We start from the raw sequence: 27212 nt of genomic DNA on the forward strand, positions 1-27212 counted from the left end.
TATGCTCAATGTTTGTGCCAAAAATAAGGTTTGTATCAATACCCTGGCAGTGAAGTTTTCTAAACAACCCTATACATACATATGTTGAACACAGTTCAATTCAGATAAATCAAATGAAATTTGTATTTGTCTTCCAGGATCCCATGCCACTTTTATGGATTGAAGAAAAAAATGGCAGAAAAAGGAATAAGCTGATGGGACAAACTTGGTTTGGTAAGACAAAATTGCAAGTCAGACTTCCAGCAACAACAAAAAGACACTCTGCCGGAAAGCATTTGTTAATTAAATTAATTTTTATTACCTCCCTTCATAGACTGTCACCAGGCCAGTCAGAACTTGATAATTCCTTCCATAATTTCCTCCCAAATTGAATTCTAATCATTAGCATACTGAAATTGAAATTGGTTTAACAATTTCCATTCAATCAGACCATAACCCGCAGGCCTGTCACACCTTGGTCTCACACTTCGTACTAATTGTCCCTTCTGTCGTCTCGTTTTATCAGACAGTATGCTAATCACATGACTAGGCAGGGCTGACAACCAACCTTTTACCCGTTGGGAGGGTGCTGCAGCTGGCGATTATCCGCTGTCAAAATAATTCATTCTATAGAAAAGACATTATTAACCTTTACAATAACTAGATAGACTTGTGAGTACATCATTTATTTTCCATTGATCAGTTCTGAGACATTTTAGAATTACTATGTGTATTTAGATCTGCAGAGCGATATTGTTTACAACGCAGCATAGATGACCAGCTGGGCTGCTGGCTAGCTTAGCTACTAGATAGCCAAAAATGGCTAAAGTATCTCGACAAGCAACTACCTAGTTAACTTTACTATCTAGCTAGACAAGAAACTTGCCAGCTAGCAATGATCGTGGTTTCACTATCAGATATGTGCTAGTGCATGACGGATAATTCATACAATATAAATATATTTAGCCTTTTCTGTTGTTTTCTGTTGTGCACATCGACAGCTAACTAGCTAGCTTGCGATAACAATACTACTCTGTGGGTGCGAACTTATGGGGAAACAAAGCCTTCTTGTTCTTAGGGGTGATGATGCAAACACAATTTGAAATCTAATAGAAAAGATGCTGTCCATATAGCTACAAACAGGTCGTATGTCTATAATCTTTATGGTTTTCGCGATAACCAGCTATTCGATGGATTGTTGTGTAACTACACATACTAGCCTAGACTGGAAACAAACCAGACAGGCTATTTGTTTTACACCCTCCCTGTGAAAGCACTATCAAGAGTAAGGACATTTTATCTTCCATAAAGAAGAAAACATTTGTAAATAGATATGTGGCACCTCGTTAAGGGTTACAGTTTTGACAGGGACGTCAGACAAACTCTGTAGAAAAGTCTGTGTTCTAAAGCTAGCCTCCTTTTTATCGTTTGAACATGTAAGCAGTAGGCTATTCCTTTTTCTTCCACAGCTTTACCCGGGTGCCATGGGGCAGGATTGGCTGAGAGGGCTGTACACCCAGTTAACTGTGGAGTGAGTCAGACCACACTGGATGATCCATCTACAGCCCTACAGACTTGCCCATTTCAGCCATGGCCTCCAGCTACCCGCCCCCCTTCGAGGGCACAGGGGAGGTAAAGGAGGGCTTCCTGTGCCCACTGTGCCTGAAAGATCTGCAATCTTTCTACCAGCTTCAGGATCACTATGAGGAGGAGCATTCTGGGGATGACCGTCACGTCAGGGGCCAGCTGAAAAGTGAGTCAACTGCATAGGGTGGTGGTAGACCAGAGCTGCTCAAGAGCCCTGGTCTGATTCCTGCTATGTTCAGTGAACTACAGAAGATATGGAGGAGATCAGGTGTAAATGGAAAAAGTAGACTGGAATTCTTTTAAAACGCATCCATCTTTTCCAATTCTTTGAAATACACATTTCTGCCTTTCATTGATGTAGGTCTTGTCCAGAAGGCAAAGAAAGCCAAAGACAAGTTTCTAAAGAAGGATGGAGAGGACAGGCCTGAGACAGGCAGTTATGAGTCTTTCTACTATGGTGGAGTGGACCCATACATGTGGGAGCCTCAGGAGCTGGGTGAGACAGGGAGCCTCGGGGGGGCTCAGTGCACTGTGGAATTGGGGGATGGTCAATTGGTTTTCCTGTTAATTGTCAGAGACCATTAAAACATAACAAATAACCACTCTGTTTTTTGGGAAAAGCAGTCTTGTGATTGATATTTCCTTCTACTGTTCCTTCTTAATGCTTATCACTTGACATGGACAGGAGCGACCAGAAGTCACCTGGACCTCTTTAAGAAGCACCGGGCTGCCAGGATCGATCACTACGTCATTGAAGTCAACAAGCTCATCATCAGACTGGAAAAGGTGGGAGGACAAACTCACTTCAACTTTTTTTACACTGCTGCACATTGTTAAAGTTTAGCAGTGAAATACACATTAACAGCCATGCATCTTTCTTGTGTTCTCTTTTCAGTTGACATCTTTTGACAGGACAAACACGGATGCAGGCAAGATCAGAGGTAAGTGTAGAAATAGGTGTGATACAATGTATTTTTGTGTGGAACATCACCGGTCTAGGGTCTTCTAATGTTAGTCATTGTGTTGTACTTCATCCCTTCCCTCCCTCTCCTCAGCAATAGAAAAGTCTGTTGTGTCGTGGGTGAATGATTCAGACGTACCATTCTGTCCTGACTGTGGGAATAAATTCAACATGCGCAACAGGCGTCACCACTGCCGCCTCTGTGGGTCCATCATGTGTCGGAAGTGCATGGAGTTTGTTCCTCTGCCACTGGCTTGTGAGTATAGAAGAAGAAGGGGGAGAAATGACATTTATGTATGAAGCACCTTTCAAGATATTCAAGGGGTGAATACAATTGAACGCATTCAAAAGATAAAACAAAAACAAAACAAAGCATCACATAAAGCAAGGAGACAGACGCGTTTCAATCACACGCGGTTTGAATCAGCCAGAATACGGATGGTTTAGCTGATCCTAACCTCCATGTCCTGCTCGGTGAAATACGAGCCTGACTCCTCCGTCTCCCCCTCTGTCCCCAGTCAAGCTGACGAGCGGGACCCGGGAGGCTCTCTGTGCCCCTGGCAGCCCCGGGCAGTCCCAGTCCCCTCCAACAGGCGGCGGCGGCGGCAGTGCACACGGCTCCAGGAGAGGCAGCATCAGCAGCCTGAGCAGCGTCAGCTCCATGCTGGAGGAGAAGGACGACGACAGGATCCGCTGCTGCCACCACTGCATGGACACGCTGCTGAAGAGGCAGCAGAAGCTGGAGGAGAAGGACCACGTGCCGGACATCGTCAAACTCTACGAGGTAACCCGGACGGCCCGCCTCTGGGAGAGGAAGTGGCGGGGCACTCTTGGATCTTTTCACCCCAGGAACGCGGTTTCCATTCGGTTGTTCATTTTGTTGTCGACTTCCTGTCATTCCCGTTCGGTCTGTTTCCTGGCATTCACCGTCACTCGCCTTGTCTCCCCTCCAGAGGCTGAGGCTGTGCATGGACAAGGTGGATGAAAAGGCTCCAGAATATATCCGAATGGCAGAATCTCTCAAGTAAGTCCTCTTAGTACTTTGTTTCCAAGCTGAGCTTAGACCTGGGTGGGGTGGGGAGTAACGGGGGACCCTGATGATGTCACTTCCTGGCTTGTTTGCTCACAGTGCTGGAGAGACCACCTACAACCTGGACACGGCCGGGGGGCTGAGGATGGAGGTTCAGAAATACTATGAACTCATCGACGCACTAAGGTACATGCTTTAGCAAATCCACACGATGTTGTAGTGTTAAGCGATATAAGAATGAAGCTCGATGCATTTCCTCCTGGACATGACACTGAGCCGCTCCCTCCTGTTGTCTGCAGTAAGAGGATCCTGACCCTGGGGATGAAGGAGGAGCCAGCACCCCATCCCAAGACCCTGCAGCTCCAGAGGATGGTCCGCTACACAGCCACCCTGTTTGTCCAGGTTTGCCCCACACACAAAGACGGAGGGTGGGGGGGTGGGAGGGGGATATAACTGAGTGGGGATCAGAGTGAAAATAAGTCATATCTTAAAAACAAGTCTAATATCTTAAGGTGGACTCTCTCACTCGTTCTCTCAGTCTTTTCTCACACCATCACTACAACCCCCCCCCCTCCTCTGCTTTAGGAGAAGCTGCTGGGTCTGATGTCTCTGCCCACCAAGGAGAAGTACGGGGAGCTGAAGGAGAGGAGAAAGCAGGAGCAGGAGAAGAGACTCCAGCAGGAGAGAGTGGTAGGGAGGACCCATCAATCAATCACTGTCGGTACAAGGGGCAGAATCTAATGTCAGTCCTGACCGTTCCTTCTGTGTTCCTCCCAGGTGGCTCAGGAGGCCCAGAAGAGGAGGCAGGACTCAGAGAGGAACCGTCCAACACCCAGCACCAACGGAGAGGCTCCACATCCCCCCAGGGCCCCCCGCATGACCAAGGCTGCGGGCTGGCTGCCCTCGTCCGACTCCCTCCACACGCGCGAGCTGGAGGACCCCCTGCTGCAGCAGATCGACAACATCCAGTCGTTCCTGCGGCAGGCGCGGGCAGCTCAGCGGGCGGACGAGGCGGCCATGCTGGAGGAGAACCTGCGGCAGCTGCAGGACGAGTACGACCAGCAGCAAACCAGCCTGGCCATCGCCCTCTCGCAGAGGCTGGCCCAGGAGGAGAGCCTGCAGCAGGGAGAGCTGCAGCGCCTGGAGGACAGGGAACGGGAGGAGAGGGTGCTCAGAGCCCAGGCTCCGGTCTCCAGCCAGCCTTCCTACACCTACACCTGGGAAAGCTCTCTTGACTTAAACCAGCTGGGCCATTCCCATGGCCAGAGAGAAGAAGGGGAGGAAGAGGAGCAGGAAGAGGAGGAGGAGGAGTTAACTCCTAAGGCGGAGGGAAGCCCATCCTCTGTGAGGTCTTTCCCTGCCCTGACTGGTCAGGAGGAGTCACCCCCAAGGCTGAGGAGTTTAGGAGGGCAGGTGACACCCCCTAGTGGAGATGGACAGAACCTCACCTCCCTCAATCCCTTTGAGGAGGAGGACTCCACCCCCATAGAGGAAGATCCGTCCAATCCCTTCTTTGAGGAGATCCAGAAGGAGCACAAAGGGGTGGCTAATGGCAGGAAGGACTACAACCCTTTTGACGAGGAGGTGGAGGAGGGAGGGGTGGTTCAGGGGCAGTCAGGGGAAGCACCTGGTAACCCATTTGAAGAGGTGGACGATGCAGGTAATCCCTTCAAAGAGGCTTCCGGGAGTTCTCTTGGAGCCTCGACCAATCCCTTTGAGGGGGCGGACAACGAGGTCCTACCAGACGTGGACGTGATCGAGGAGGAGCTGCTGCTACAGCAGATTGACAACATTCGAGCGTACATCTTCGACGCCAAGCTCAACGGCCGCCTGGACGAGGTGGAGCTGCTGTCTGACAACCTGAGAGAGCTACAGCGCACCCTGCAGGAACAGAAGAAAAAGACACACTGACACACTCTCCATCATGCCTCCGTCACCCCCCGATCACCTGCTACTTAAAACAAGGCTGTCTGCGCAGTGCTCGAAGCTCATCAGGCTCTATGACGGCTCCCTTTTAATGGCTGCTGACCCCACTGTGGTTGAGGAGGGTGAGGTCAGATGCATCTGAGGAAGAGCTGTGCCCTGGTGGTTCTCAACATGAGGTGGTCTCCATCTTCGCCTTCTAGTCTACTACACTACACAACACAGATGTAGTACTCGGGGTGGATATCAGATATCAGTGGTTTCCTTTCTCACCTCATGGCACTACAAAGGTGGAAGTACTTGCTGCTGCTTTGAAGGAGAGTGAATAGAGTAAGTCACTTTAAAATGATGTCAGTCACTCTAACAATGTTGGGCAGCCTAGCACTTAAAAGAAAAATGCTATATTTTAAGGGTTAATATTATTCCATACTAATACAAACACTGACACACCATGACATCATTCAAAGGCCTAGGACTGTTCATTTTAAACAAATGTTGGTATGTAACAAAGCACAATGCAGTGTATTTAGAAACTGTGCACACACACACAGTTCTATGCACAGATACAGTTGTGTAGAACAAATCAGTTGGGCAGGGTTGCATTCAATAGTATGTTAATTCAATAGAATATGTCTTAGCTGTTTACTGTAACAGCTTTAGTAAAGTCCGATTTTTTTTTTTTCCTTAATACAAAGCATGTATATACTGTTACTGCTAAAGCCAGTCATATCTCCAAATGCATAAATGTTTAACTTTGAGAGTTTAACATACAAAGTCATTGGCAAATCCTAATTTATATCCTTGATCAGTTGTAGATGAGACACTGGAGGGGAATGTTAATTGACACGATATTAAGCTATTGTGAGCCAAGTCAACAAAAAAATTTATATTTTAGACTGCTCAATATAATAGCATCACTGTTGATTAATCACAGGATAAATGCATTTGTTTTCCATTGAACTTGCATGATTTGAAATACCACCCCATGGTCCAAAATGTGCAGGTGTTTCAATACAGGTGTTATCCTAGGTTCTCCATTCCTTCGTTTGCTTTCTTAACATGGTGAGGAGGGTCAGATGTGGAACTCTGAATAACCTGCAAACATCCTGTTCTCTCCCACACATACCTCAAGCCCAGTGGAGAAGATGAATGATATAAGCCTCAGCTAATGGCTTCTCTCGTTAGACAAGTTCAGTCTGTATCCAGTGTTATGCAACATGTTCAGCCAGGTCTCTCAGCACTTACAAATAACGCATAGCTTACTGTTGCTATGGAGATGTTGGGCTGTAATGTAGATGTTAAGGCTTTGCAGTGGCACATAAAAAAGAAAGTTCTGTACTCTGATTATTCTTGTTTGTACTCTACTTTTGTCTTATATTGAATATTGTCTTCTGATTCCCATCTCACGGCCAATTGAAACAACATTAAATCAATCAAGCACCACCAAGTATTATTACACACAACAGTTTGTCATTTTACATTGGTTTCATTGCCATCCAGTTGAATATTCTTTTAATTTTGTTAGAACAGTATTTGTTGATCATGCACCACTAACTCAATTGTACTGTAACTAAACACAGAACTTGCTTTGAAACAACATGAATGGAATTATGACTAATGTATTTGTGGCAAATGTGAATGACTTGTCGCTTTTTGATAATGTTGCCTGTTCACTTTAGTCATCATAATTAGGAAGTTCTATCTTCCAGCACTAATAAAAGTGTTGGAAAAAAGTGTATTTTCTTCCTCATGTTTGGGTCAGTGTACAAGGTAAGCAGAGAGTGGGAACAGAAATCAATCCCACACATTAAAACCCCACTATGGGAGTACAGTTAATAAATCTGATGAATAGACTTCAAAAGATTATCAAGTCTGAAGGGAATCATATGACATTAATTGGAACATATTTGCAAACAATGCATTTCATTTAACTACAGAGCTGTTCAGATAATACAAGATAATCATGTTTAATCAATTTATGTACAAATACAAAACATTAAATTCCATGAAACATAATATGGTTTGGTTAAGTCCATTCCTTCCTCTGCAGCAATCAAAGCTCAGTCCTGTGCAGCTGCCATCTTGATGCGGTACTTCCCTGTCATCTCTTGGGGCAGAGGTGTGGTGCCTGGGCAGGGTACTTGGCCTTCAACTTCACAGATGCACTCCTTCAGGCAGTATTTCTTGGGCCCAAAATTGGCTGGATTAGAAGCTTCCATTTTGGCAAGAGCCTCCATCTGCAAGACTTCTCTGTAGAAGAGAAGGGTGGTGGTGGTGGGAGGGATAGCATACAAAAATCTGGTTAGAGAGGTTAAAGGTTAAAGAGTTGCACCTGACAGTTTATAGCTTGGGTCCAGTTATTTGGCACATTCCTAGTTCAATCGTCAGAATATAGAACCAAATAAAGACGATTGTAAGGGGTAGGGATCAGGATGGAACACTTACTCTGTCTTGCCAAGAATCTTCTTCACATGCTGGGTGATGTGTTTAAAGTCCTTCCCCTCCACATCCACTAGCACCTGCTCACCATCATCTACAGCAAAGATGCCCGAGTTATACTTCAAACTACCAGATTTTAATGATATATTACCAGCTAATAAATGTGGCTGCATATGTTACAAACCGCACCCAAGTAGAATTTCAAGAAAGGGGACGGTGTCATGTTCTTGAACATAACGATTTGGACCCAAGGATTTTTGTACTGTATTTGCGGTACATTGAAGAACACGAACTTTCTGCAAAGCACAAGTCACGTGAACGTATTGGTATTAACGAAGACTAAGGCAGAAATAAATCGACAAAAAAGTGTTAATGTGATAGTTGCAGTACCCACTAGTTGCTAGTCACTATTATCATGAAAACCGTACGAGGTCGTGTTCAAAAACTGACCTTGCTCCTTCGCTGAGCTCTCCGCTTGTGTTGTAATTTACCGACATAATCTTGACTCTGTTTTTTAAGACAAGTTCACCTTTCTGGAGGTATTCTAATGTTCGTCTGATGGGAAACCGTCCTTTCATAGGCATCTTCAGGCCTTTATTTAAACGCTATATTTGAGAATAGTCGCTATATTAAGTGTACACAGAAAATGTCTAGTGTACAGCATGAGTCGTGTCGTAATGACGTCAAGCAGGCGCAGACTGATGGCGTCAGATCCTATGGTTCAGTTCTGTCTGTAGTCTGTGGTAGCCTGCTTATTTAAATCGGCAAATATTTCAAATTAAATAGGAAAATAGTGATCGTCTATGAGATATATAAATGTACCTTTATCTGTGCATAAACACATTTATTATTTTCACCACTGGACTTTGTGGCCTCAGGAAATAATGTGATACAGAAATGTCAGTTGTCAGTAATGTTTTTGCTAAATTGTGCTCCTTTGAGGTAGAAAAAGCCTGGCTATATAAATGCAGAAACGTAAAAGCCTAAAGGCCTCAATCCTGTCAGTAACTAAATGGTAGGGGTTCTCTGGTCATGAACACAGTATAGACTCACATTGAACAGGGGTGTCACTCAGAACTAACAGTCACACAAATCAAACCATTATAAAAAGCACATATGGAAAAACATATAATTTACATTTTGTTCAAAATGTCATACCTCATGAAACACATTGGCTATTGTATTTAGAAACACATATGGAAAGTGTTTAGGTAAATAGTATATTTTAAGCCACAATATTTAACTTCACATTTTTTTGCATTCACCTGAAAGCATTTAATAAAACATATTAGCAATGCATGCACATCAATGCAAAAAAATAAAATAATAAAAAACAAATGCCCTCTGTATTTGGGGCAAACACTGACAACACTAGAAAACTGGTAAAAAGGGGGCATGCACTCCTTTTAATCAAATGACATGTAGTATAAAGCTTAGTACATAGACATAAACAGTCATTTCAACGTAGAAATGACAATATGCATTTATTCAAGATAACATACTTTTTACCTCTGAAACTGTTACCCTTGTTGATTATGTTAATGTACTAGAGTTGGCATATAGTACTTTAAGTACACTTAGAATAGGAGAACACATTTGCCAACAACAAATTAAGCTCCATGATAAAATGAAACATATCACAAATACACAGAAATACTGAAGGATGGAATACAAACAGAAGATATCTTCAGCACAAATACTACCAAATTCAATTTGAACCATGTAGTAAGAAACAAAAGAAAAGGCAATGTTGGAAACGAACAAACACTTTGTTCATATTTGTGAAACTAACAGTATTTAGAAATGATGTTGTCAATTAAAATGGACTGACATCACTGAGTCAGTATTTGGAGGCTGCCAATGACAAGATGACAACATAGATGCACAGAACAGAAGGAGACAGGGTCCAATGCTCTCACAAAGCTTGATTGTCATGAAGGCAAAAGAAATGTAGACATGCAGTAATTGTGACAACAAGATAACAAACAATTTAGACAGAGATGATGGTTAAACCATACAGTAAATGTGCAATTTATTTAGGAAATAGCTTAAGTCTTAAGATAAATAAAAGCTTTAATTTTAGAATCTATGAGAATACTCTGTCCAATAACAAAATATGGACAGTTATCACACCAATTACATTTTGACGCTGTTAATTTAGGAAATAAAGGCAAATGAAAGTATTTCCTGAATTAACTTGAAATAAAAGTGCACACAGATGGCTTGTCCTTTTAAATACTTTGTACATTAGGTCTAGGGTCAAGTTTAGCTGCTCATGGACTAGAAATGTATTCAGATTTATTTTTCTTTCCTTTTTTTGTGAAGAAAGTGGTTGCCTTTAAAATAAAGACCGGCATAAAATCGTAATCTTAAAATCTTCATCTTAAAATTAAAAATACGAAATGTGTATAATAATTTCAAGTTTGATATCTCCATTTTAACATTCAGCCAAGCATTGCTTTCATTCCTAGTATATGTTGATTTAATACTACAATTATTGAGATTAGAGGCAGGAGCAAGCGGTAACTGGAGCAGTATACTGAACAAACGTCTCAGTGCATAGAACAAAAGCAGAATGGAACAATGAAGCAAATATGTACACTCCTTATAGAAGGAATTTTCTTAAGTATTACTGATAGAGAGAAAGAAGGTTCCAGGGTAAGCTGTCAAGATTCCCCTTTCTGGAGTTTAGTGCTCTAAGCAATGACACCTGGATCAGAGACTCCAAGTCCCCATATGCATCTCTTTCAGGAAACATTCTTAATTTCAGTTTTGCAGGACCACAGCTGAGATGCATCACATGCATTGAAATAGTCTGTCTGAGAGTAACACAATCTGAAAGGGATCTCTTTAGGCCGTGGTCATGGGATGGGGTGGAGCAGATTTACAGCTCTTGGGTGGGTAGGGGCTTGGTGGGGGGTCATGCACTGGAGTCTGTGATCTGGCTGTTGTAGTCGGAGGTCTCCATCTTGAGGATGTAGGGGATGATACTGTCGATGGGGACATTGCCAATCAGGCCTGTGAAGAAGAGCTCTTCTGTGATGCTGGAGCTCATCAGACGCAGGGCTGGCAGACGCATCAGGATACGTGTCAACCTGGACAGCCAATCAGACAGCAGGACAGGTAATAATGCTTCCCTGAAGAAAGGGACTAGACAAGGTACAAAGTATCTTAACAGTCAGACAGTGGTGTCATGTTACCTGTAAGTGTCATGTGGGTAGGCTTTTTGCACATAATCCTGAAGTTCCATCTGGGCCTTCTCCTGGAACTTCTCAATAGGGTTGCTGCTATTCAGACCTGGATGATCTGTGGGCATGAGACATAAAAATAATTGATAACTGTCATCATACTATGATACTACTTATATACAGTTAGGTCCATAATTATTTGGACATTGACACAATTTTCAGCATTTTGGATTTGAATGGACAATGGATTTGAAATGAAACAATCAAGATGTGCTTTAAGTGCAGACTTTCAGCTTTAATTTCAGGGTATTTACATCCAAATCAGGTGAACGGTGTAGGAATTACAACACATTTTATTTGTGGCCCCCCCCGTTTTAAGGGACCAAAAATAATTGGACAAACTAACATAATCATAAATCTAATTGTCACTTTTAAAAATCTTATGTAAATACCCTGAAATTAAAGCTGAAAGTCTGCACTTAAAGCACATCTTGATTGTTTCATTTCAAATCCATTGTGGTGGTATACAGAGCCAAAATGATGAAAATTGTGTCAATGTCCAAATACTTATGGACCTAACTGTATCTGGACAAAATGTCAGCCTTCTGGACACTGGCCATTCATTTGATACTATATCTGGACAAAATGTCAGATACACTTACCGGGACTGAAGAGAACTATGGCTTTCAAGTAGGCATACTCATAGCTGTCTGTCTCCATCTTGGCCATGCTGTTGCAGAACTCCTGCAGCTTCCAGATGTGCTCCATCACTAGCTTCACTCTCTCCCCGGACACCTTGTCTGCAGTGGACCCACACACAGAGCTCAGCTAACAACAAGCAATGTTTACGAAATAAGTCATATAGGCCACCTGACTCCCTGAGCGGTTAGGGAATCGGGCTAGTAATCTGAAGGTTGTTGGTTCGATTACCAGCCGTGCCAATTGACGTTGTGTCCTTGGGCAAGGCACTTCACCCTACTTGCCTCGGGGAGAATGTCCCTGTACTTACTGTAAGTCGCTCTGGATAAGAGCGTCTGCTAAATGACTAAATGTAAATATAGATCCAATGAAATTAGATGCAACAGTGTGTACAGAGACTCACACAAACACTATATAATATAACCAATTGACATAATTAGAAAGAATGAAAGGCTGTACTTTGGTGTGTGTATCTGCATGTTGGTGTCTGGGCAGGTGTGTAGGTTTGTGCTGAGACTTGAGGCCATACCGTCCTGGATGCTACTTTGCAGGTGGCTGATGATAGCAGCCAGGATAGTGGAGAGGTTCATGATCTGGGCACACTGAGCCAGACCCAGGGTGAACAGCTCATTCCAGCAGGCCCGTACCAGACTGGTGTTACTGTCTGGACTGGGAGACAGAGACAGGAGGATGATAGCACTGAGTATTGAACAGTAGGTTAAATACAAGTAGGTGTTACACATCCATCACTTAGTTCTAACATAGTAATACCCACAAACCTCCACATAAACACACCAATAGTGGTGCTCTGAGTATAATGAACCTGCTAGGATGACAGTGTTCTCACCCGAGAGCTGAGAAAGCAGGTATGGAGCGTGCCCAGTGCATGGAGAGGAAGAGGAGGCGGGATGCTGATTCACAGATGTAATGTACATTCAGATACTCAGGAACAGGGCTGGGCATAGTGAGCTGGTACAGAGACACACAGAGACAGGAGGAAGGGTTAAAGCATGGATAGAGGGATGGAAGAACAATAAAAGAGAATAATAAACGGGTTTAGCTAACTTGTTGATACATTATTTGGCTAAGGTAAAGATAATATTCATAGATCTAAGCCCCCACCTTGAAGCCAACGTGTGTGTCTGTGAGCAGCGGCCCCTCCACCTCAATAATGGGGGTCACTTGGTCTCGGCTGATCACCTGGATTGTGGCTCCATCCAAACAGTCCCCCTCCTCCGCCAGGTTTTGCCCCGCACCAGCATCTGATGGATTCAGGGCTTTGGCCAGTGTATCAAAGGCACTAAAACAAACATACACATTAGAATTTTTTTTTATTCAACCAGTCTATCCATTTGAGAAGAAATTTTAATGTCCCTGATTATCGATTTAAGAGTACAAATAACAAATAAATGATCATTTCTCATTTGCATCCTCCAGTAACTGCTGAAACAATGTTGCTCTTTTTTGATGCATGACATCCATCAGCAGACAACCCACAACCAGACACATTTACACAAGTTGTCCCAAAGTATCTCACTCAACACACACTCCTCTGCCCTACACACTGTGTACCGTGTTATCTCACTGGCAGACTGCTCCTCCTGCAGGCTGTCTGAGGTATCGCCATTGTTCACAGACTCATTGAGAGAATCTTTAAGGCTGGCCAGTGATGTCACCACATTAGCCAGCGTCCCTAGATCCCCCTGTCCTGGCTCTGCCTGGCGGAGACACACAACTGGTTAGCCACTAACCAAACCACTGGGAATGGGAACTCCACCCAAATCCATATATTCAAGAAGATCAGAAATCTATCCATTTTCACAAAGCCACTAAAAGAAGGCATCAGTTCCATGATTCTAAAAATATCGTATTTAAATAAGACTGTACAGGGCACTCTCACTCTGAGATGCTTCGTGAAGCCAGGTCCAGACCTGGGGTCAGGACCGGAGGAGAGAACATTTACCTTAGTTCCAGTGGCCAGCAGAAAAGTCCCATCAGCCTGGATGAGTGGCTGCTGGATGTTCACCAGAATCCCAGGGTCCAATAGGTTGGAGCTGCATACAAAGCATAGTACCAGAACCGAGTTCATATGTCTGATGTGTGTGCTGGTGTGCAGACAGATGTTGCATCTTCGTGCCAGATGGTACATCACCTACCTGGAGCCCTCTCTGTTGGTGATGAAGGTTGGTGTGGCTATGAGCGGGCTACGCAGGTCCTTTCTAATGTATATCTTCTCTGTGGAGGCGGCACAGTTGGCTGGCTTCTCGCGGGGCAGGTCGATAGGCTTCCTTTCACTCTGCACCGCTGAGGGGACAGTACAGAATATGTCCACCAACATTTGTTATGTTTGTGTTGCACGCAATAACACTCAAATGTCTGGACCTCCAGTGTGACAGAGGGATGTGTATAGTAGGCTAGTTGTGTGGGTACAGTATGCATTTGTCTGGGTGTGTCTCGGGACTGTACAGTAGCACACCACTCACAATCCATCTTCATCCCCATTTCCAGGCACTTCCTCAGACGACAGAACTGGCAGCGGTTGCGGTGGTGTTTGTTGATGATGCAGTCCTGGTTGCTGCGGCAACTGTAGGTGAGGTTCTTTCTGACACTCCTCTTGAAGAAGCCTTTACAACCTTCACAGCTGACTGCCCCATAGTGTCTCCCTGGAAAAAACAGGAGTTGTGATAGGTGGTTGTTTGTGTGTATGTGTGTGTGCACATGTGTGTATCTATACCTGAAGCCTTATCTCCACACACCACACAGTACTCCACAGGCTGAGGTCGGCCTACATCCCCCGACTGCCCCAGCAACCTTTCCACTGAGGCTGCGTCCATGATCTGGAACACAGGAAGACCGACATTCTGTGTTATTCAGCACGTTCCATCTGTATTTTACAGTAGAGTGGTGGTGTTGTGGTGTGTTGTATACCTGTATCCTGCCTGGCACCATGCTGTCTGAGGTGGTGAAGATGAGCTGCTTCTCTGAAGAGGCCAGGATCATCTTGCCTGTCCCAGAACCATCCGCTGTAGTCAGTATGAACTGCTGCTTGGGACCACTGGACCGGTCCATGGCTGTGACGATCTGGATCTTCTGACCTGTCTGCTGGTCTGTTACAATCTGAGGAGAGAGAGGAGAGAGAGGAGAGAGAGAGAGAGAGAGAGAGAGAGAGAGAGAGAGAGAGAGAGAGAGAGAGAGAGAGACAAAGAGAGAGACAAAGAGAGAGACAAAGAGAGAGACAAAGAGAGAGACAAAGAGAGAGACAAAGAGAGAGACAGAAGGGAGAGACAAAGGGAGGGAGAGAGAGAGAGAACATACTTTAAGAAAACAGAGATTTCGAACCAAAACATGGTTTGGTATGCACAGAAATTCCAGCAAACCACTCTATACCAGGTATAAAAATGAACTTTTTGTCAAATTCCAGTAAGAGTGTACAGAATGTACAGTTGTAGTGTAAGGTAGTGTGGTAGGGTACCTGTATACACTGTTGTGTGGCAGTAGCCTCAGAAGAGACAATCTGAAAGCGTTGTGACGAGCCACTCATCACTGAGTCTGGAGGGGAGGACTGTGCCTATAATCAAACACACACTGAACATGTACAGAACCTTGTTCAAACACCTCATACTGATCGACATATCCCCATAACAGTTAAACATGGAGCAATGCAAGATCTGAATATTACATGACACATACAGAACATTAAGTACACACCTACAATTACAAACTACTAATGCAACACAGCTGATAAACAAACTGACATACACACACACACACACACATTCAGTCCCATACTCACTGGCTGCATGCAGGAGGGGAGAGTTGCTTGACTGTGCCCTCAGTGTGACCCCTCTCCACTGAAGGTTAAGAGTGGCCTCTGTCTCCACGGCAACCGAGGAGACAGAATCGACCAGCCCCCAACAGTCCGCCATACAATCCAGGCAGCTGCATATCGCCTTTGTCTCACAAAGTGAATATCATATTTTAAGGAGGAGCACTGAATGGGTCAGGGGTATCGTGCCCTCGCTCTCTCTTACACACACACACTTCCACACTCACCAAACAGAGAGACACATCACACACTCACACACAGGCAAGTGGGGTTGAGTGTGTCACTCACCTCTGCCACCTTGTCAGAGGCCACTATCTGCTGAGCATGCAGATCTATGTTGGTCGTCATGGTGATGTAAGGTCATTAGTGAAGCCTGTTTGGAGGGTTGCCAAAGATTTGTGTCAACCTCAGAGACAGTAAGATTATCCTTTACCAGAACATATAGGCTAGTATGTGCCGGACCAACCTACATAGCTTATATAGTACTATAAGGCAAATAGATTGTGCTTCAATCAAGAACGTTAGTTCAACTTTAAGAGCCCATGTGGCCTATACTTCGCAGACTTCCCGCAGGTCTACTGTATCAATTATCTATTTAAGATTGAGTAGCTTAACTCGGAGAGAAAATGGGCTATCCTGCTCTGAATTGCTTAGTTTAATATCTCCTAGCTGTACATTTCACTTAATCAGATTAATATACTCTGACAACATGAGTAAGAGATGGCTGCAGTGCAACTATTTTGGGGTAGCCTAACCGTGCTATCAGTCTCCCGGTAAATGTAGCCAGAAGATCCCCACACAATTATTGATTGCATCCTGCCCATTTCCCGTGCACAGTGAGCTTTTTTTGTATGCTCTTGGTGATATGTGATAACTTATACTCATGCACAACCCCCAGTTTGACCCGAGTTCTCTGATCCGCAAATCTATCTCCATTTTTGGAGAGAAGGGTGGCATTATTTTAACAAACTTGACGAAATGATTCGATTTATTGTTGAAAACTACAATACATATGCTTACGAACTTTAGAACCTGGTGATAAATGATGAAAGAGGGGTTTATCACTTCTGCAGTGAAGATTGGTATTGGCTAAAGTAGTAAGCATTCGCCTTTGGACCGTCCGCTCATTGGCTGGACCTCCAAGTCAGTCCAGCCTTTCTGACAAATGCATCAAATACGGAACAAAATGGAGAATGTGGCTATTCGCCAAATCTCTCGATAAATGAAAAACAACTAATTAAATTGATTGCATGCACAGAATTACGTCTGACATTTTAAAAAGATATTTTCATAAAAAAATTCATCTTATTGCGCTACAATATGCAATCCACTCATACCACCATTTTCCCCGAGATGGCAAAGGTAAAAGGGTCGAGTTCAACTGCGCTAAAACCGACTGCCATGGCTAATGTTAGCCAGCTGACATAACTATTACATATGCAATAGTTACTACAATATCTTCGTTTTACATTTTACATACATCTCTTGTCACATGGAATACACTAATATAATGCTGCATAAACCAAAGGCATGAGGGCTAGTCATTGTATTAATTAAGTTCAGTCAAACATCAAGACGCGCGAAGCAAGACCGTGCCGCTAATGACGTTCATTCCCGGCCTGTCTGGGGAAGAGACTCGCTACAGGGAGCCAGCTAGACAGCCTAAAACATGCTCTTTTTGTCTATCTGTGTCTCCATTCCTTTTAAATAGCCTTAAACTAAAGACCAAAACTTACCCCTTGAACAAAGATTGTAGTTTGTTGTTCTCTGATTATTTAAAAAATATTTGTTTTTGTTTTTCTTCTGTGAAAGGTCATAGTTCGTGACCCCGTAACGCCGGCGTGTTTGGAGTTTTTTCTTCTTCCTTCTTTCTCACCCTGCGCTTTTTTCTCCCTCCAAGCGCACAGAGCAACGCAAACCAGACAGCGCTGACGTCAGCCAGTCTGCTTCTTTTGTGGAGGGCCATGAAGGCCAGGCAAGTGTTGAGAAAATTGAATGTTATTTAGCCTACCCTAACCTTTTATAAACGGAATTCCACTAAAGTAAAATAAAATCCTAGGCTACATTTTACGTTACTCAGAGGGAGGCTTTTTTGTTTTGTTTTTAAATGTCGACGTTATATGTGCTTGTGCTAGCTTTGTTTTAAAATATAATTTCTTATAGGTTGCCTACATATCCTATAATCTAAAATATAAATTAAATAATAGATTCACTATTATTAGTATTAATAAGCTACTTTTCAGCAGCAATATTATTTGATCCTCTATTTATGTCTCTCATTGAATACATCCTGTTAAACACATGGCCTACGTAAAGATTTTCTGGATTGGAAAGGATATGATTTAATGTTCTGGATAGAACATAATATAAAGAAAGTAACTGAAGAAAGAGCCTGAACTGTACAGCACTGATATTAACGACAATGTTATGTTTAAAGAAGTAGCCTCATTTAGTCAACTGCTAGGTTATGGCCTGTTCATTTCATATCTGTATTGAACCGATTAAAACGAATGTTTTAATAGTAAGTTAATAGTAACACTTATGTTCAGTTTCTATTCCTATAAGGATGGCTAGGTATTAATACAAGGGCCTGAGTCAGTACAAAGTTCATAAGCTTTACTACTATGCAGGGTTAGGGCTGCTGAATGTGAAACTGCATCCTTTTCAGGACAGTGCATTTGAATAAACCTCTGTTATCATCAGTTATTATCAACGTGGAATTGTAGTTTTAAAATGTAATTTTGTATCAGTGACACAATAGGCAATGACAGGTCTACAAACGCGTACACTACTGATAAAGTCCACACGATGTCACAATTAGCCTACCATGAAGAACAGAATATCTGCGACAACGTTTTAAACGATGTGACAGTGACCGACGGGATCCTCATAGTAAATTGTTGGCTAGTCCTACACGACACGTCAAAAAAAATAAAAAACTTTTAGTGCTGCACATTGACCCAAAGTATATCCGTGATCATAAAACAATATTTGTTTGTCATTTACAACCGAAGTCATTCAGTTGGACCATGGCTATGATGGAAAGTGTTCATTGGGAGGGGCTGTTGGAACAAACAAGAGATGATGTTGGCGAGTAGACTGGCTAATCATCGTATCGCCTTGTTTTTCCGCCGAAGCATGTGATATCATATGCGGATGCTTCTGCGACTTGTTTACCGTCTATACGTATATATTTTTTTATCTCGCATAGATAGAAATTGTTGTGGGGAGGACAACCAGTGAATAAGACAAGGTATGTGAACCCACTGTGATTTACACGATTTTTGTAGCTGCACAGTCCCATTCTATTCTGGATGTTACTGCAGCAGGGTACCAATCGACTGCTACGTTTGGCACTTCCAACATCCCGGGGCCAGGAAATGTGAGCAGTTACGCAGACTTGCATCTGCCACGAAAATCGGAGAATATCCCACAAAGGGCAACGCATTTCAACACGACTACAAGGAAAGATTCTTATGGCGATTTAATGAAAGTGAAAGTGAAATTTGGTTACAAAGAACTGGTAGAGGGGTAAGTTGTGGAGCTTTCATTGGGTGCTGCAGTGTGGAGGTTGGAAGGAGGTCGATGGTGGGGCGGGGGTGGTGGGTGTGTAAACCCCGCTTCGGGAAGCGGGGGGGCAGGTTTGGTTTCCTTCCTGTCATTTGTGTTGTGATAGCAAGTGCAGCCTTGTTAGCGCTGTTGTTTGTGGACTCTATCGAGTCATGGGCCATGAAAATGAACACAGTGGTGGAGGCTCAGGGAGGTATCATACCTCCTCAAAGTGTGCCCCCGACTAGGCCCGAAGAATATCTGCTCATGCCCAGCCCTCTGGTCTGTCAACGCGCCAAACCGTACCTCATGGTCATGGTCACCTCTGCGCCAGCTAATCAGAGGGCTCGCCAGGCCATTCGAGACACCTGGGGTGGGGAGGTGGAGGTCAAGCGCCTGCGAGTCATGACCCTGTTCATGGTGGGAGTGGCCTCTGACCCTGGACTCTCCAAGCTGTTGATAGAAGAGGCCCGTGAGCGAGGAGACCTGATCCAGGGACGCTTTGTGGACAGCTACTCTAACCTAACCCTGAAGACTCTCTCCATGCTGGGATGGGCCCGCCGCTTCTGCCCTCAGGCACACTTCACGGCCAAAGTGGATGATGATGTACTCTTCAATCCAAGCGCCCTCCTGCACTTCCTGAACAGGAGCCGTAACCCCTATGAGCAAGGGGACTTGTACCTGGGCAGGGTTCATCTTCACGTGGCCCCAGACCGTGACCCATACAGTAGGCACTACCTCCCCGCAGGAGCCTACCCTCCCTCTGTCTTCCCAGACTACTGCAGCGGTACAGCCTATGTCATGTCCCGCTCTGCTTTGCTCAAGATCTCCTTGGCGGCAGCCGCCTCACCCCTGTCTACCCCTCTGCCTCCCGAGGATGTATTTGTGGGACTTTGTGCCCGTACTGCTGGGGTGCTGCCCTCCCATTGCCCTCTCTTCTCTGGCGGCCCTTCAGTGCCGTATGGGCGCTGCTGCTACCAGGCCATGGTGTCCATCCACCACATCCCACCCAGAGAGATGCTCCGCTACTGGGCCGACGTCCACTCTCCACCTCCTTGTTCCTGGTTGGGCGTACGCACATCCCTGGGGGTCTGTAAAGTCAGGGCCTTGCTGGGAACTGCTTTAGGGATGGATCAGGGTTTGTAATGGTGTGTTGGGATAAACCAGCGTGCTGCGTCTCACTGCAATACTGTGAATAGCACAAGCGCTCTGCTTCATTAGGTATAAGAAACCACTGTGTACTTTTTATAGCTTGATTTAAAGATGTACTTGAATTTATTTTTTGATGAATGGAAAGGATGGCATATTTGTTAAAGCTAAAACAAAAGGTACTTATTTGGAACTGTTTGATGCTCTGGTTATGATTGAGACCACACACACATACTCTCGATTGAATCATACTGTAGAAAAAGTATGTTCCTAAGCTGAAATGAAAATGCTAATATACTACAGGATATATGCATGCAATTAGTATAAATAAAGCCTTTTAGTTAAGGGCTTACCTCGAGAGCGTATGTCCTGTACAGTATATCCACTCCAACCTTTGTTTTATTCAGAAAATTAATAAGTTATTAAAATCATGTGCACAATGTAATGTTTAGAACACACACCTAAAGTATAACAGTTATCCATTAAATTGCATTGTTACTTATTAGGCATAGGCAAAAGCATACTATAAACTTAAGTTGCAGACAGTTTGGTTGCACTGACAATGCTTTACACAAGACAGCATAAAAATACTACCTGTACATGATAGCAGAGTCTCACCAAATACATGAACAGCTACAATGCAGTAAGCAAGCAAAACGATATAACTAAATTACTGAAGTTTGTTTCTGTCTTTTCAAAACATTACACTCTTCATCCAAAAGGTATAAATTGTGTTGACTAACTTTCCATGTAAGTAAATAGTTCTGTTTATTTAAAATGTATTAAAGGAAAGATCAAGTGGATCAGAAAAAGGGGCTCCTAGGTGGCTATTTAGTTGTGTGAAGAACAGTGGGAGACCAAAGATTTTTGAATACTAAGAAGGAATAGACAAACTGTCAACTCGTTTTCTAAAGCTGGAGGTTATTCAGCTCTCCACCACCCAGATGGAGCAGCAACATTGTTCAGATAAGATAGAGAGCCAGGGGCACCCTGAACAGCAGCAGTATTTGTATCCATGCTCTATTAACTTACGTAACTGTAGTGTTAAGCAAGTAGGCTGCAAGTAATGGACAGGAACTGCATAGATTTTCTGGTCTGTTCTTTGACCATGGGTTTGGTGGTTTGACTTTTCTCAGCCATTGGCAGAAAGGGGGGTTCACTACTGCTGCAGAGGGGAAAGGCCTTAGGGCAGGGGTGTCGAATCCTTGTCCTTAGCGGCCGCTGTCCTGTATGTTTTAGATGTTTCCCTGCTCCAACACACCTGATTAAAATGAATGGTCGTTATCAGGCTTCCACAGAGCTTGATAACAACCCATTCATTTGAGTTAATTTGCCTTAGGGGGTACACTGGATCACACAACCTGACACAAAGAATATTCCATGGTGAAGTTACCAGATGGTAAAAGTGTAAAAATGTGTAATTTCAGTTCAAAGCGGCCCTTCCCAGGATGTGATCACTGAACAGCTATATTTATTTCTGTGGGCTATATAGACAAGTTATTTGATGGAAACCTGGTAGTTTAATTAATCCAACACCTCAATTGACACAATGATAGACTATACTAATGTAATCTCAATATCTTCCTTTCAATGTAGACATGCTTTAGAAATATCTCCCTCCAAGCGTGTGTGGGTGTGATTGCATATGTGTTTATGATAACATGGATTTGTCACAAATAAAACATGTCAAGTTGCTTTTGGAGCTGCAAATGAATCATCTTTTCTGAAAACACAGTTGCTCACATTTCTTTGTCACCATTTGATTTGCTTCTTAAAAGAGGAACTTCATTGTCTCTGCTGACAAATAAATATAAGCACCGGTTTGTAATTAAAAGGTTCAATAAAATACAGACAAAACATTTGAAAAACAAAAAAAAACTAAATGTATAGAGCCTTCAGAAATCTGAGAAAATATCATTTGAGTACATTTAGCATTCCTAACAAACTTCTAACAAATTATTATGGCATGAATGTGTTCATCAACAATAAACAGAACTGTTGATACTGCAAAAAAAATATGCTAAATCCCTTGGGCGTGTGCAGGAAATTGACATGGCCTAGTTTAGGCTATTAATGGTAACGTAGCAACACCCCAGTAGTGTTCCTCCCCATCACAATTTCACACAGGAAGACCAAGTGACGAGCTTCCAAATGGTTCCTTTATACCAAAGTCGAAAGATTTGTCCATTACAGGGCAGTTAGGTGTTCGCTCACATAAAACACCAAAAAAATGTGTCCTATTTCCTGAACCTGTCCAGTGCAGAATTCTGTCCAGAGAAAGTTTTAGTTTTATTCTCTTTTTCTTTCCTTTCCTTTTCCAGCTTCATCCTGTCTTCCACCGTTTTCCTGATGTCATCCTGAGGAGAGAAAGGGGTTAAGAAGCGAGCAGGGACATTAGGGTACTGAATTTCTGAATAGTCAGCCAACTCACCCTCTGGTCCTCATGAGCCACTTGCTTCTTGCGCTTTTCGACCTTTCCACTTGAACTCCGACCTTTGGTCTTATGCCTGGGAGTGAACTTCTCCTTGGTCTGTGGGTCATAGCCCTGGATACAGAAATACACACATATGTCATGGTGCTCTTTCCTGTCCTTTATGATGAGTCAAATATTTTGTGAAAAACATTTGCAGACCGCCGACAAGCAACTGACCAGAGCCTGGACCTGGTCCTGGTGCCGTTGTTCCCAAGTGGCCTTGTCAACCTGGCTTAGCGTTCCGGGGTCCAGACATATCAGCTCTGGCTGAACCTTCTCCAGCAAAGCCTTGACCTCCCACTCTTGCCTCTGCTTAGCACTCCGGTAAGGGTTGGCATCCAGGCCATCAAAGTTAGGCTCTCCAGCACCTACAGGGTGGGGGAAAGAGGGAAGAGTAGAAAGATAAAGAAACTCCTGTCAGACCCAGACTTTCAAACAGAATACGTGGCGGTTGTTTTTATTTGTTTAGTGCATACTGACCTGGTACAACCATGCTTGTGAAGCCATCTCCATGTCCCACCCCAAGGACATCTTCAAAAGGGCAGAAATGGACGCCCCACACTGACCCTCTCACCCGGTGGGCCATGTAAGGCTTTGTCACTGGGGTGCTCCATACATCTCTATAGACCTGCAGAATAAACAAACCCATGATCCCAGAAACATTCCCATGGAATCCTCCTATTCGTGATCCAGGTCTACATCCTCTTCTGCGGTCACCCGTTTATGTTCTAGAAGAGACTAACCTGGACTATGTCTCCTGTGGCAGCTGACAGCAGTCCCCTTTGGCTCAGAGACAAACAAGAAGCTCCCGCAGGCAGGAAGTAGGACTGGAGAGGCTTAAATGCTCTGAGGTCATACACTTTCAGTTTCTTGTCCATGCCTGATGTCACCATGTACCTGCAGAGACATATAAAAGAAGAATGTCACAGGAGGGCTCTCTGCTGGGCATCAAGAGAATGGCAGCATACAATTGACCAGAAACACCCATCACGTGACTCACGTGCCCGACTTGTCAACGGTGACTGAACGCACACCACCCTGGTGACAGAGCATCTTGACAAGGGACTCCTTCTGATTGGGTGACCAGAGGGTGACTGTGCCATTGGAGTGGCCTAGGTGGATAATGGCATTGTGGGGGTTCTGGCTCATCACATCCAGCCGGCCAGACTTGGTGCAGATGGCTGCCACCTCCTTTCCTACAGACACGTCCAGGTACTGCAGGAAACCTGTGGCACTCTGATCCGAGTGGTGGGAGAAAATAAACAATTAACAGATGAACATTACAGCATAGTTAATCCACTGAAAGATGTGGATGTAATTTAAAAGCCCTAGAGAACTGAACTGGCGAATGCATCACAAAGTGTAAAACATATGCAGATCATACTATGTAGCATATCGCCAAAACATTTCTTAACAACCACTGAACTCACCGCTGTAGCCAGCAGGAAATGGTAGGGGAGAAACTGCATGCGGAGGACATCATTAAACTTCCGGATGCAATGAAGCTCAATGCCGTTGTTGTCATAGATATACAGCCACTTTTTCTGGGCCACTGCGAACATTGCCTCACTGTGAAGCCACCTAAAGGACAAAGAGAGGGTAGCAGAAGATGATTTATTTAGGGGGAAGGTGGTCAATGCTTTGTGTGTGTTTCTGTGTGCTGGCATGTAGGGACTCACTTGACATCATTAACTGTCTCCATCACATTCATTTCACACATCAGCTGTTTAGACTGCCAGTCCAGACAGGTCACGTGACCTCTCCTACCACCAAGCAGTAGGTGTCTGAGGAAGGAAAAGTATATGTGAATATAAAACACATCACATTCATTGTTGGCATAATTCACTAGGAACACATTCATTGTTGGCAACATTCACTATGAACACAATTGTGTCATCTACATCAACAAAGAGCTGTTCTTGAGTACGAGGTGACACTGACCGTCCAGTTTTGCTGTAATCGAGACGGTATGGCCCAAACTGAGACAGGTTCAAGTTGAAGTACTGGGGAGAATCATTGAAACACATTTTGAGAACTAGTACGGTTGAGGCAATAAAACTAGTGTTTTTTTCTCTCTATATCACATCTCACCTTTGCCCCAGATGTTATATCCACTGCATCAGCAATGTCTTCCTGTGAGATGGTGCAAGTGTCCTCATCCTCATCTCCCTCCAAGAACCTGACAAGAGAAGGAAGTAGATCATTCCAGAGAGATTTTCAAGGAACATAGTGCTCTCCTCACTGACAACAGTTCCAGGATTTGGATGGCACAAGTAGTCGTTCTTGTAGATAACAGTGACAAAAGAATTACCCAGCATCCTCTGGAAGTAGAAGGTCATGGCGTGCAGCTTGTTTCTGAGCAAGTTCTGAGGCTGCTTCTGAGCGATCAACAATATCTCTGAGTTTATACTGCAGTCGAGGAGGCTGAGAAACACAGAGAGAGAGAGAGAGAGAGAGAGAGAGAGAGAGAGAGAGAGAGAGAGAGAGAGAGAGAGAGAGAGTATTAAAGAAGATTAAGGGAGGGGATCTGGTCTTTGATTATGATCTCAGTCCTGGTAGGGAGTAATGCAAGTGTCGAACCAGTTTCCCCTTTTCTCCTCTCTGGAACTTTTTCAGTTTCTCCTCTGGGACAGGTGCAGAACCAGGGAATGGGTCTGATTTCTGAGGGGGTACATACAAAAAAGCCAATATGCCACTGACATAACAAATGAAACAAAGGTTGGAAATGTCCAATGTAGTTCTCATTTATTGACGACTCACCCCTGATATAAATTTGTTTCCTCCTCTTTCCTCTTCACGTTCTCGTCTCTTTTTCGCCCCCTCCATCCTTGCAGGGGTCTCCTTCTGTAGCAGAACATGCTTGGACTTACCTTCATTCTGTCCTTTATGATCTTCCTTCCCTTCTTCCTCAGTGCCCTGCCAGTATCTCTTAGCAGACTGCTGCAGAAAACAAATACATTCGGAGAGCGCAAGAAACAGTCAATAGGGACACTTAAATGTATTTCTTTTAGTAGTGGTCTTTTAACGTTGGCTCGAAGCTAGCCATCTAACTGGCTTTATTTCAACGTCCAGTGGAATGAGTCCACAGATAACTTTACTCCGAATTGACGATATATTGTTTTTCTACTTATAGATTATTATTAAATTTTTAAGATAGGCTACCTTTTCCTTTTTCCCCACGTGTGTAGTTTCCAACGCTTTCTCTCCGGGCGCCGCCATCTTTGTTGTGTTAGTTTTTACTTCCGCTTAAACGGAAGGAAATCTGAATACGTCATTTGGCATTATTCACCCTTTTATTTATGCTAGACTGTGTGTTTATAGGTCAATCTTTATTTTACTTTAAATGTAATTTTTGGGGGGATTATTTTTGTTTGATTAGGCAAGAGTTGCACCACCCCTCCTCCTTGTTTCATTGGAGATCACAGAAAACTCTAAGAATGTTGTTCCCTTTAACTAATCATATGACCTAAATCACTTTAATCTACTGTACAAAAAAGATTAGAAATGGATTCCATGTCCAACGGCTTGAAGACCCAGCAAATGTAATATGTAATAAGGACTATAATGTAGTCTGGACTATATAGCTTCCATCTTAATAGCATAACCAACAATTAATTCATCTTCGATAGGGACAACTTATGGACAAACCTTGAGTGCTAAACAGACAATGACATTTCTCCTGCTTGCTAAGGCAGTTTTAATGTGTTTTACATTAAATATGTTTTAATTTATCAGTTTTTTACTGATTATAAAGCACTTTGTAACTCAGTTTTAGAAAGTGAAAAGCAAATAGAATAAAGATAAATGAAAAAAGCTATGTTTTTCTAAGAGAAGGAATTCAATACTAAAACAAATCAGTTTTTCAGATGTTTGAATGGATAGTAACACAGAAAATCAACTATCTTACTTGCATAAGATTGCTTAGCCTTAGAGCATTCCACTTTCCCCCTCTGCTCCGATGCTACATTAATGTGGAGGAGAAATGAGGGAAGTGTGTGCAAAGGTGACAGTCACTCACATACCTTTGTAAATACCTCAAGCTTTCTTTTTTTGACAGAACACATTGTTGCACACTGAGAGAGAGAGAGAGAGAGAGAGAGAGAGAGAGAGAGAGAGAGAGAGAGAGAGAGAGAGAGAGAGAGAGAGAGAGAGAGAGAGAGAGAAGGGGGGGGACAGAGAGAGAGGGAGAGAGAGAGAGAGAGGGCGAGGGAGAGAGCGAGAGAGAGAGCGAGGGAGAGAAAGAGAGAGAGAGACAGAGAGAGAGACAGAGAGAGACAGAGAGAATCATCAGTTGGATCAGTTACGTGCCATCAGTTGCTAACGTTTTCAGAATAGGAGGGGAGATGCAGAAGAGTAGGGAGAAGTTGTGTTCTTCCACAGGCCCAGGAAACAGACTTAGATCCAAGGGG

The 27212-nt window shown here is 43.7% G+C and overlaps 5 protein-coding genes across 5 annotated transcripts; 2 read left to right on the top strand and 3 right to left on the bottom strand.

Moving 5' to 3' along the window:
- The first annotated feature begins 561 nt into the window (after positions 1–561).
- LOC136946030 (rabenosyn-5) lies at positions 562–7291 on the top strand. Its single transcript, XM_067240205.1, has 12 exons — positions 562–651; positions 1449–1732; positions 1928–2062; positions 2252–2352; positions 2462–2507; positions 2622–2783; positions 3046–3311; positions 3481–3551; positions 3657–3743; positions 3857–3959; positions 4143–4247; positions 4335–7291. Exons 2-12 carry the CDS (start codon positions 1570–1572, stop codon positions 5466–5468), a joined length of 2373 nt encoding a protein of 790 aa, XP_067096306.1. The 5' UTR covers positions 562–651; positions 1449–1569; the 3' UTR covers positions 5469–7291.
- Positions 7292–7384: 93 nt separating this feature from the next.
- Positions 7385–8598, bottom strand: mrps25 (mitochondrial ribosomal protein S25). The gene is made up of 4 exons (XM_067240206.1): positions 8370–8598; positions 8109–8215; positions 7926–8013; positions 7385–7730 (listed from the first exon to the last, which is right to left on the bottom strand). Exons 1-4 carry the CDS (start codon positions 8501–8503, stop codon positions 7541–7543), a joined length of 519 nt encoding a protein of 172 aa, XP_067096307.1. The 5' UTR covers positions 8504–8598; the 3' UTR covers positions 7385–7540.
- A 259-nt stretch (positions 8599–8857) lies between these two features.
- nr2c2 (nuclear receptor subfamily 2, group C, member 2) lies at positions 8858–15997 on the bottom strand. Its single transcript, XM_067239620.1, has 14 exons — positions 15921–15997; positions 15279–15391; positions 14735–14923; positions 14541–14643; positions 14290–14469; positions 13963–14110; positions 13770–13860; positions 13379–13524; positions 12929–13106; positions 12654–12775; positions 12336–12475; positions 11770–11907; positions 11120–11225; positions 8858–11014 (listed from the first exon to the last, which is right to left on the bottom strand). The coding sequence occupies exons 2-14, from the start codon at positions 15345–15347 to the stop codon at positions 10840–10842; spliced, it is 1785 nt and encodes a 594-aa protein (XP_067095721.1). The 5' UTR covers positions 15348–15391; positions 15921–15997; the 3' UTR covers positions 8858–10839.
- Positions 15998–19217: 3220 nt separating this feature from the next.
- Positions 19218–20579, top strand: b3galt4 (UDP-Gal:betaGlcNAc beta 1,3-galactosyltransferase, polypeptide 4). Its single transcript, XM_067240255.1, has one exon. The coding sequence runs from the start codon at positions 19218–19220 to the stop codon at positions 20325–20327; it is 1110 nt and encodes a 369-aa protein (XP_067096356.1). The 3' UTR covers positions 20328–20579.
- A 132-nt stretch (positions 20580–20711) lies between these two features.
- Positions 20712–26036, bottom strand: wdr46 (WD repeat domain 46). The gene is made up of 14 exons (XM_067240254.1): positions 25966–26036; positions 25564–25743; positions 25384–25464; positions 25115–25227; positions 24895–24982; positions 24745–24806; positions 24483–24587; positions 24234–24384; positions 23804–24039; positions 23547–23700; positions 23284–23431; positions 22981–23171; positions 22762–22875; positions 20712–22687 (listed from the first exon to the last, which is right to left on the bottom strand). Exons 1-14 carry the CDS (start codon positions 26020–26022, stop codon positions 22568–22570), a joined length of 1800 nt encoding a protein of 599 aa, XP_067096355.1. The 5' UTR covers positions 26023–26036; the 3' UTR covers positions 20712–22567.
- Positions 26037–27212: the final 1176 nt, after the last annotated feature.

Source organism: Osmerus mordax, chromosome 7 (assembly GCF_038355195.1).
Source record: "Osmerus mordax isolate fOsmMor3 chromosome 7, fOsmMor3.pri, whole genome shotgun sequence".
Taxonomy (NCBI): domain Eukaryota; kingdom Metazoa; phylum Chordata; class Actinopteri; order Osmeriformes; family Osmeridae; genus Osmerus; species Osmerus mordax.

Excerpts from the sequence above, each read along its gene's own strand:
- LOC136946030 (XM_067240205.1), top strand. The coding sequence starts at position 1,570 with ATGGCCTCCAGCTACCCGCCCCCCTTCGAGGGCACAGGGGAGGTAAAG. Across the intron at positions 1,733-1,927 it reads CGTCAGGGGCCAGCTGAAAA|GTCTTGTCCAGAAGGCAAAG; the intron begins GTGAGTCAACTG and ends TCATTGATGTAG. Across the intron at positions 2,353-2,461 it reads TCATCATCAGACTGGAAAAG|TTGACATCTTTTGACAGGAC; the intron begins GTGGGAGGACAA and ends TTCTCTTTTCAG.
- mrps25 (XM_067240206.1), bottom strand. The coding sequence starts at position 8,503 with ATGCCTATGAAAGGACGGTTTCCCATCAGACGAACATTAGAATACCTC. Across the intron at positions 8,216-8,369 it reads GAGCTCAGCGAAGGAGCAAG|AAAGTTCGTGTTCTTCAATG; the intron begins GTCAGTTTTTGA and ends TGTGCTTTGCAG. Across the intron at positions 7,731-7,925 it reads AAGATTCTTGGCAAGACAGA|AGAAGTCTTGCAGATGGAGG; the intron begins GTAAGTGTTCCA and ends TCTCTTCTACAG.
- nr2c2 (XM_067239620.1), bottom strand. The coding sequence starts at position 15,347 with ATGAGTGGCTCGTCACAACGCTTTCAGATTGTCTCTTCTGAGGCTACT. Across the intron at positions 14,924-15,278 it reads CCACACAACAGTGTATACAG|ATTGTAACAGACCAGCAGAC; the intron begins GTACCCTACCAC and ends CTCTCTCCTCAG. Across the intron at positions 13,861-13,962 it reads ACCAACAGAGAGGGCTCCAG|CTCCAACCTATTGGACCCTG; the intron begins GTAGGTGATGTA and ends CTTTGTATGCAG.
- b3galt4 (XM_067240255.1), top strand. The coding sequence starts at position 19,218 with ATGGTGGGGCGGGGGTGGTGGGTGTGTAAACCCCGCTTCGGGAAGCGG.
- wdr46 (XM_067240254.1), bottom strand. The coding sequence starts at position 26,022 with ATGGCGGCGCCCGGAGAGAAAGCGTTGGAAACTACACACGTGGGGAAA. Across the intron at positions 25,744-25,965 it reads ACGTGGGGAAAAAGGAAAAG|CAGTCTGCTAAGAGATACTG; the intron begins GTAGCCTATCTT and ends TGTTTTCTGCAG. Across the intron at positions 25,465-25,563 it reads GAAACAAATTTATATCAGGG|AAATCAGACCCATTCCCTGG; the intron begins GTGAGTCGTCAA and ends GTACCCCCTCAG.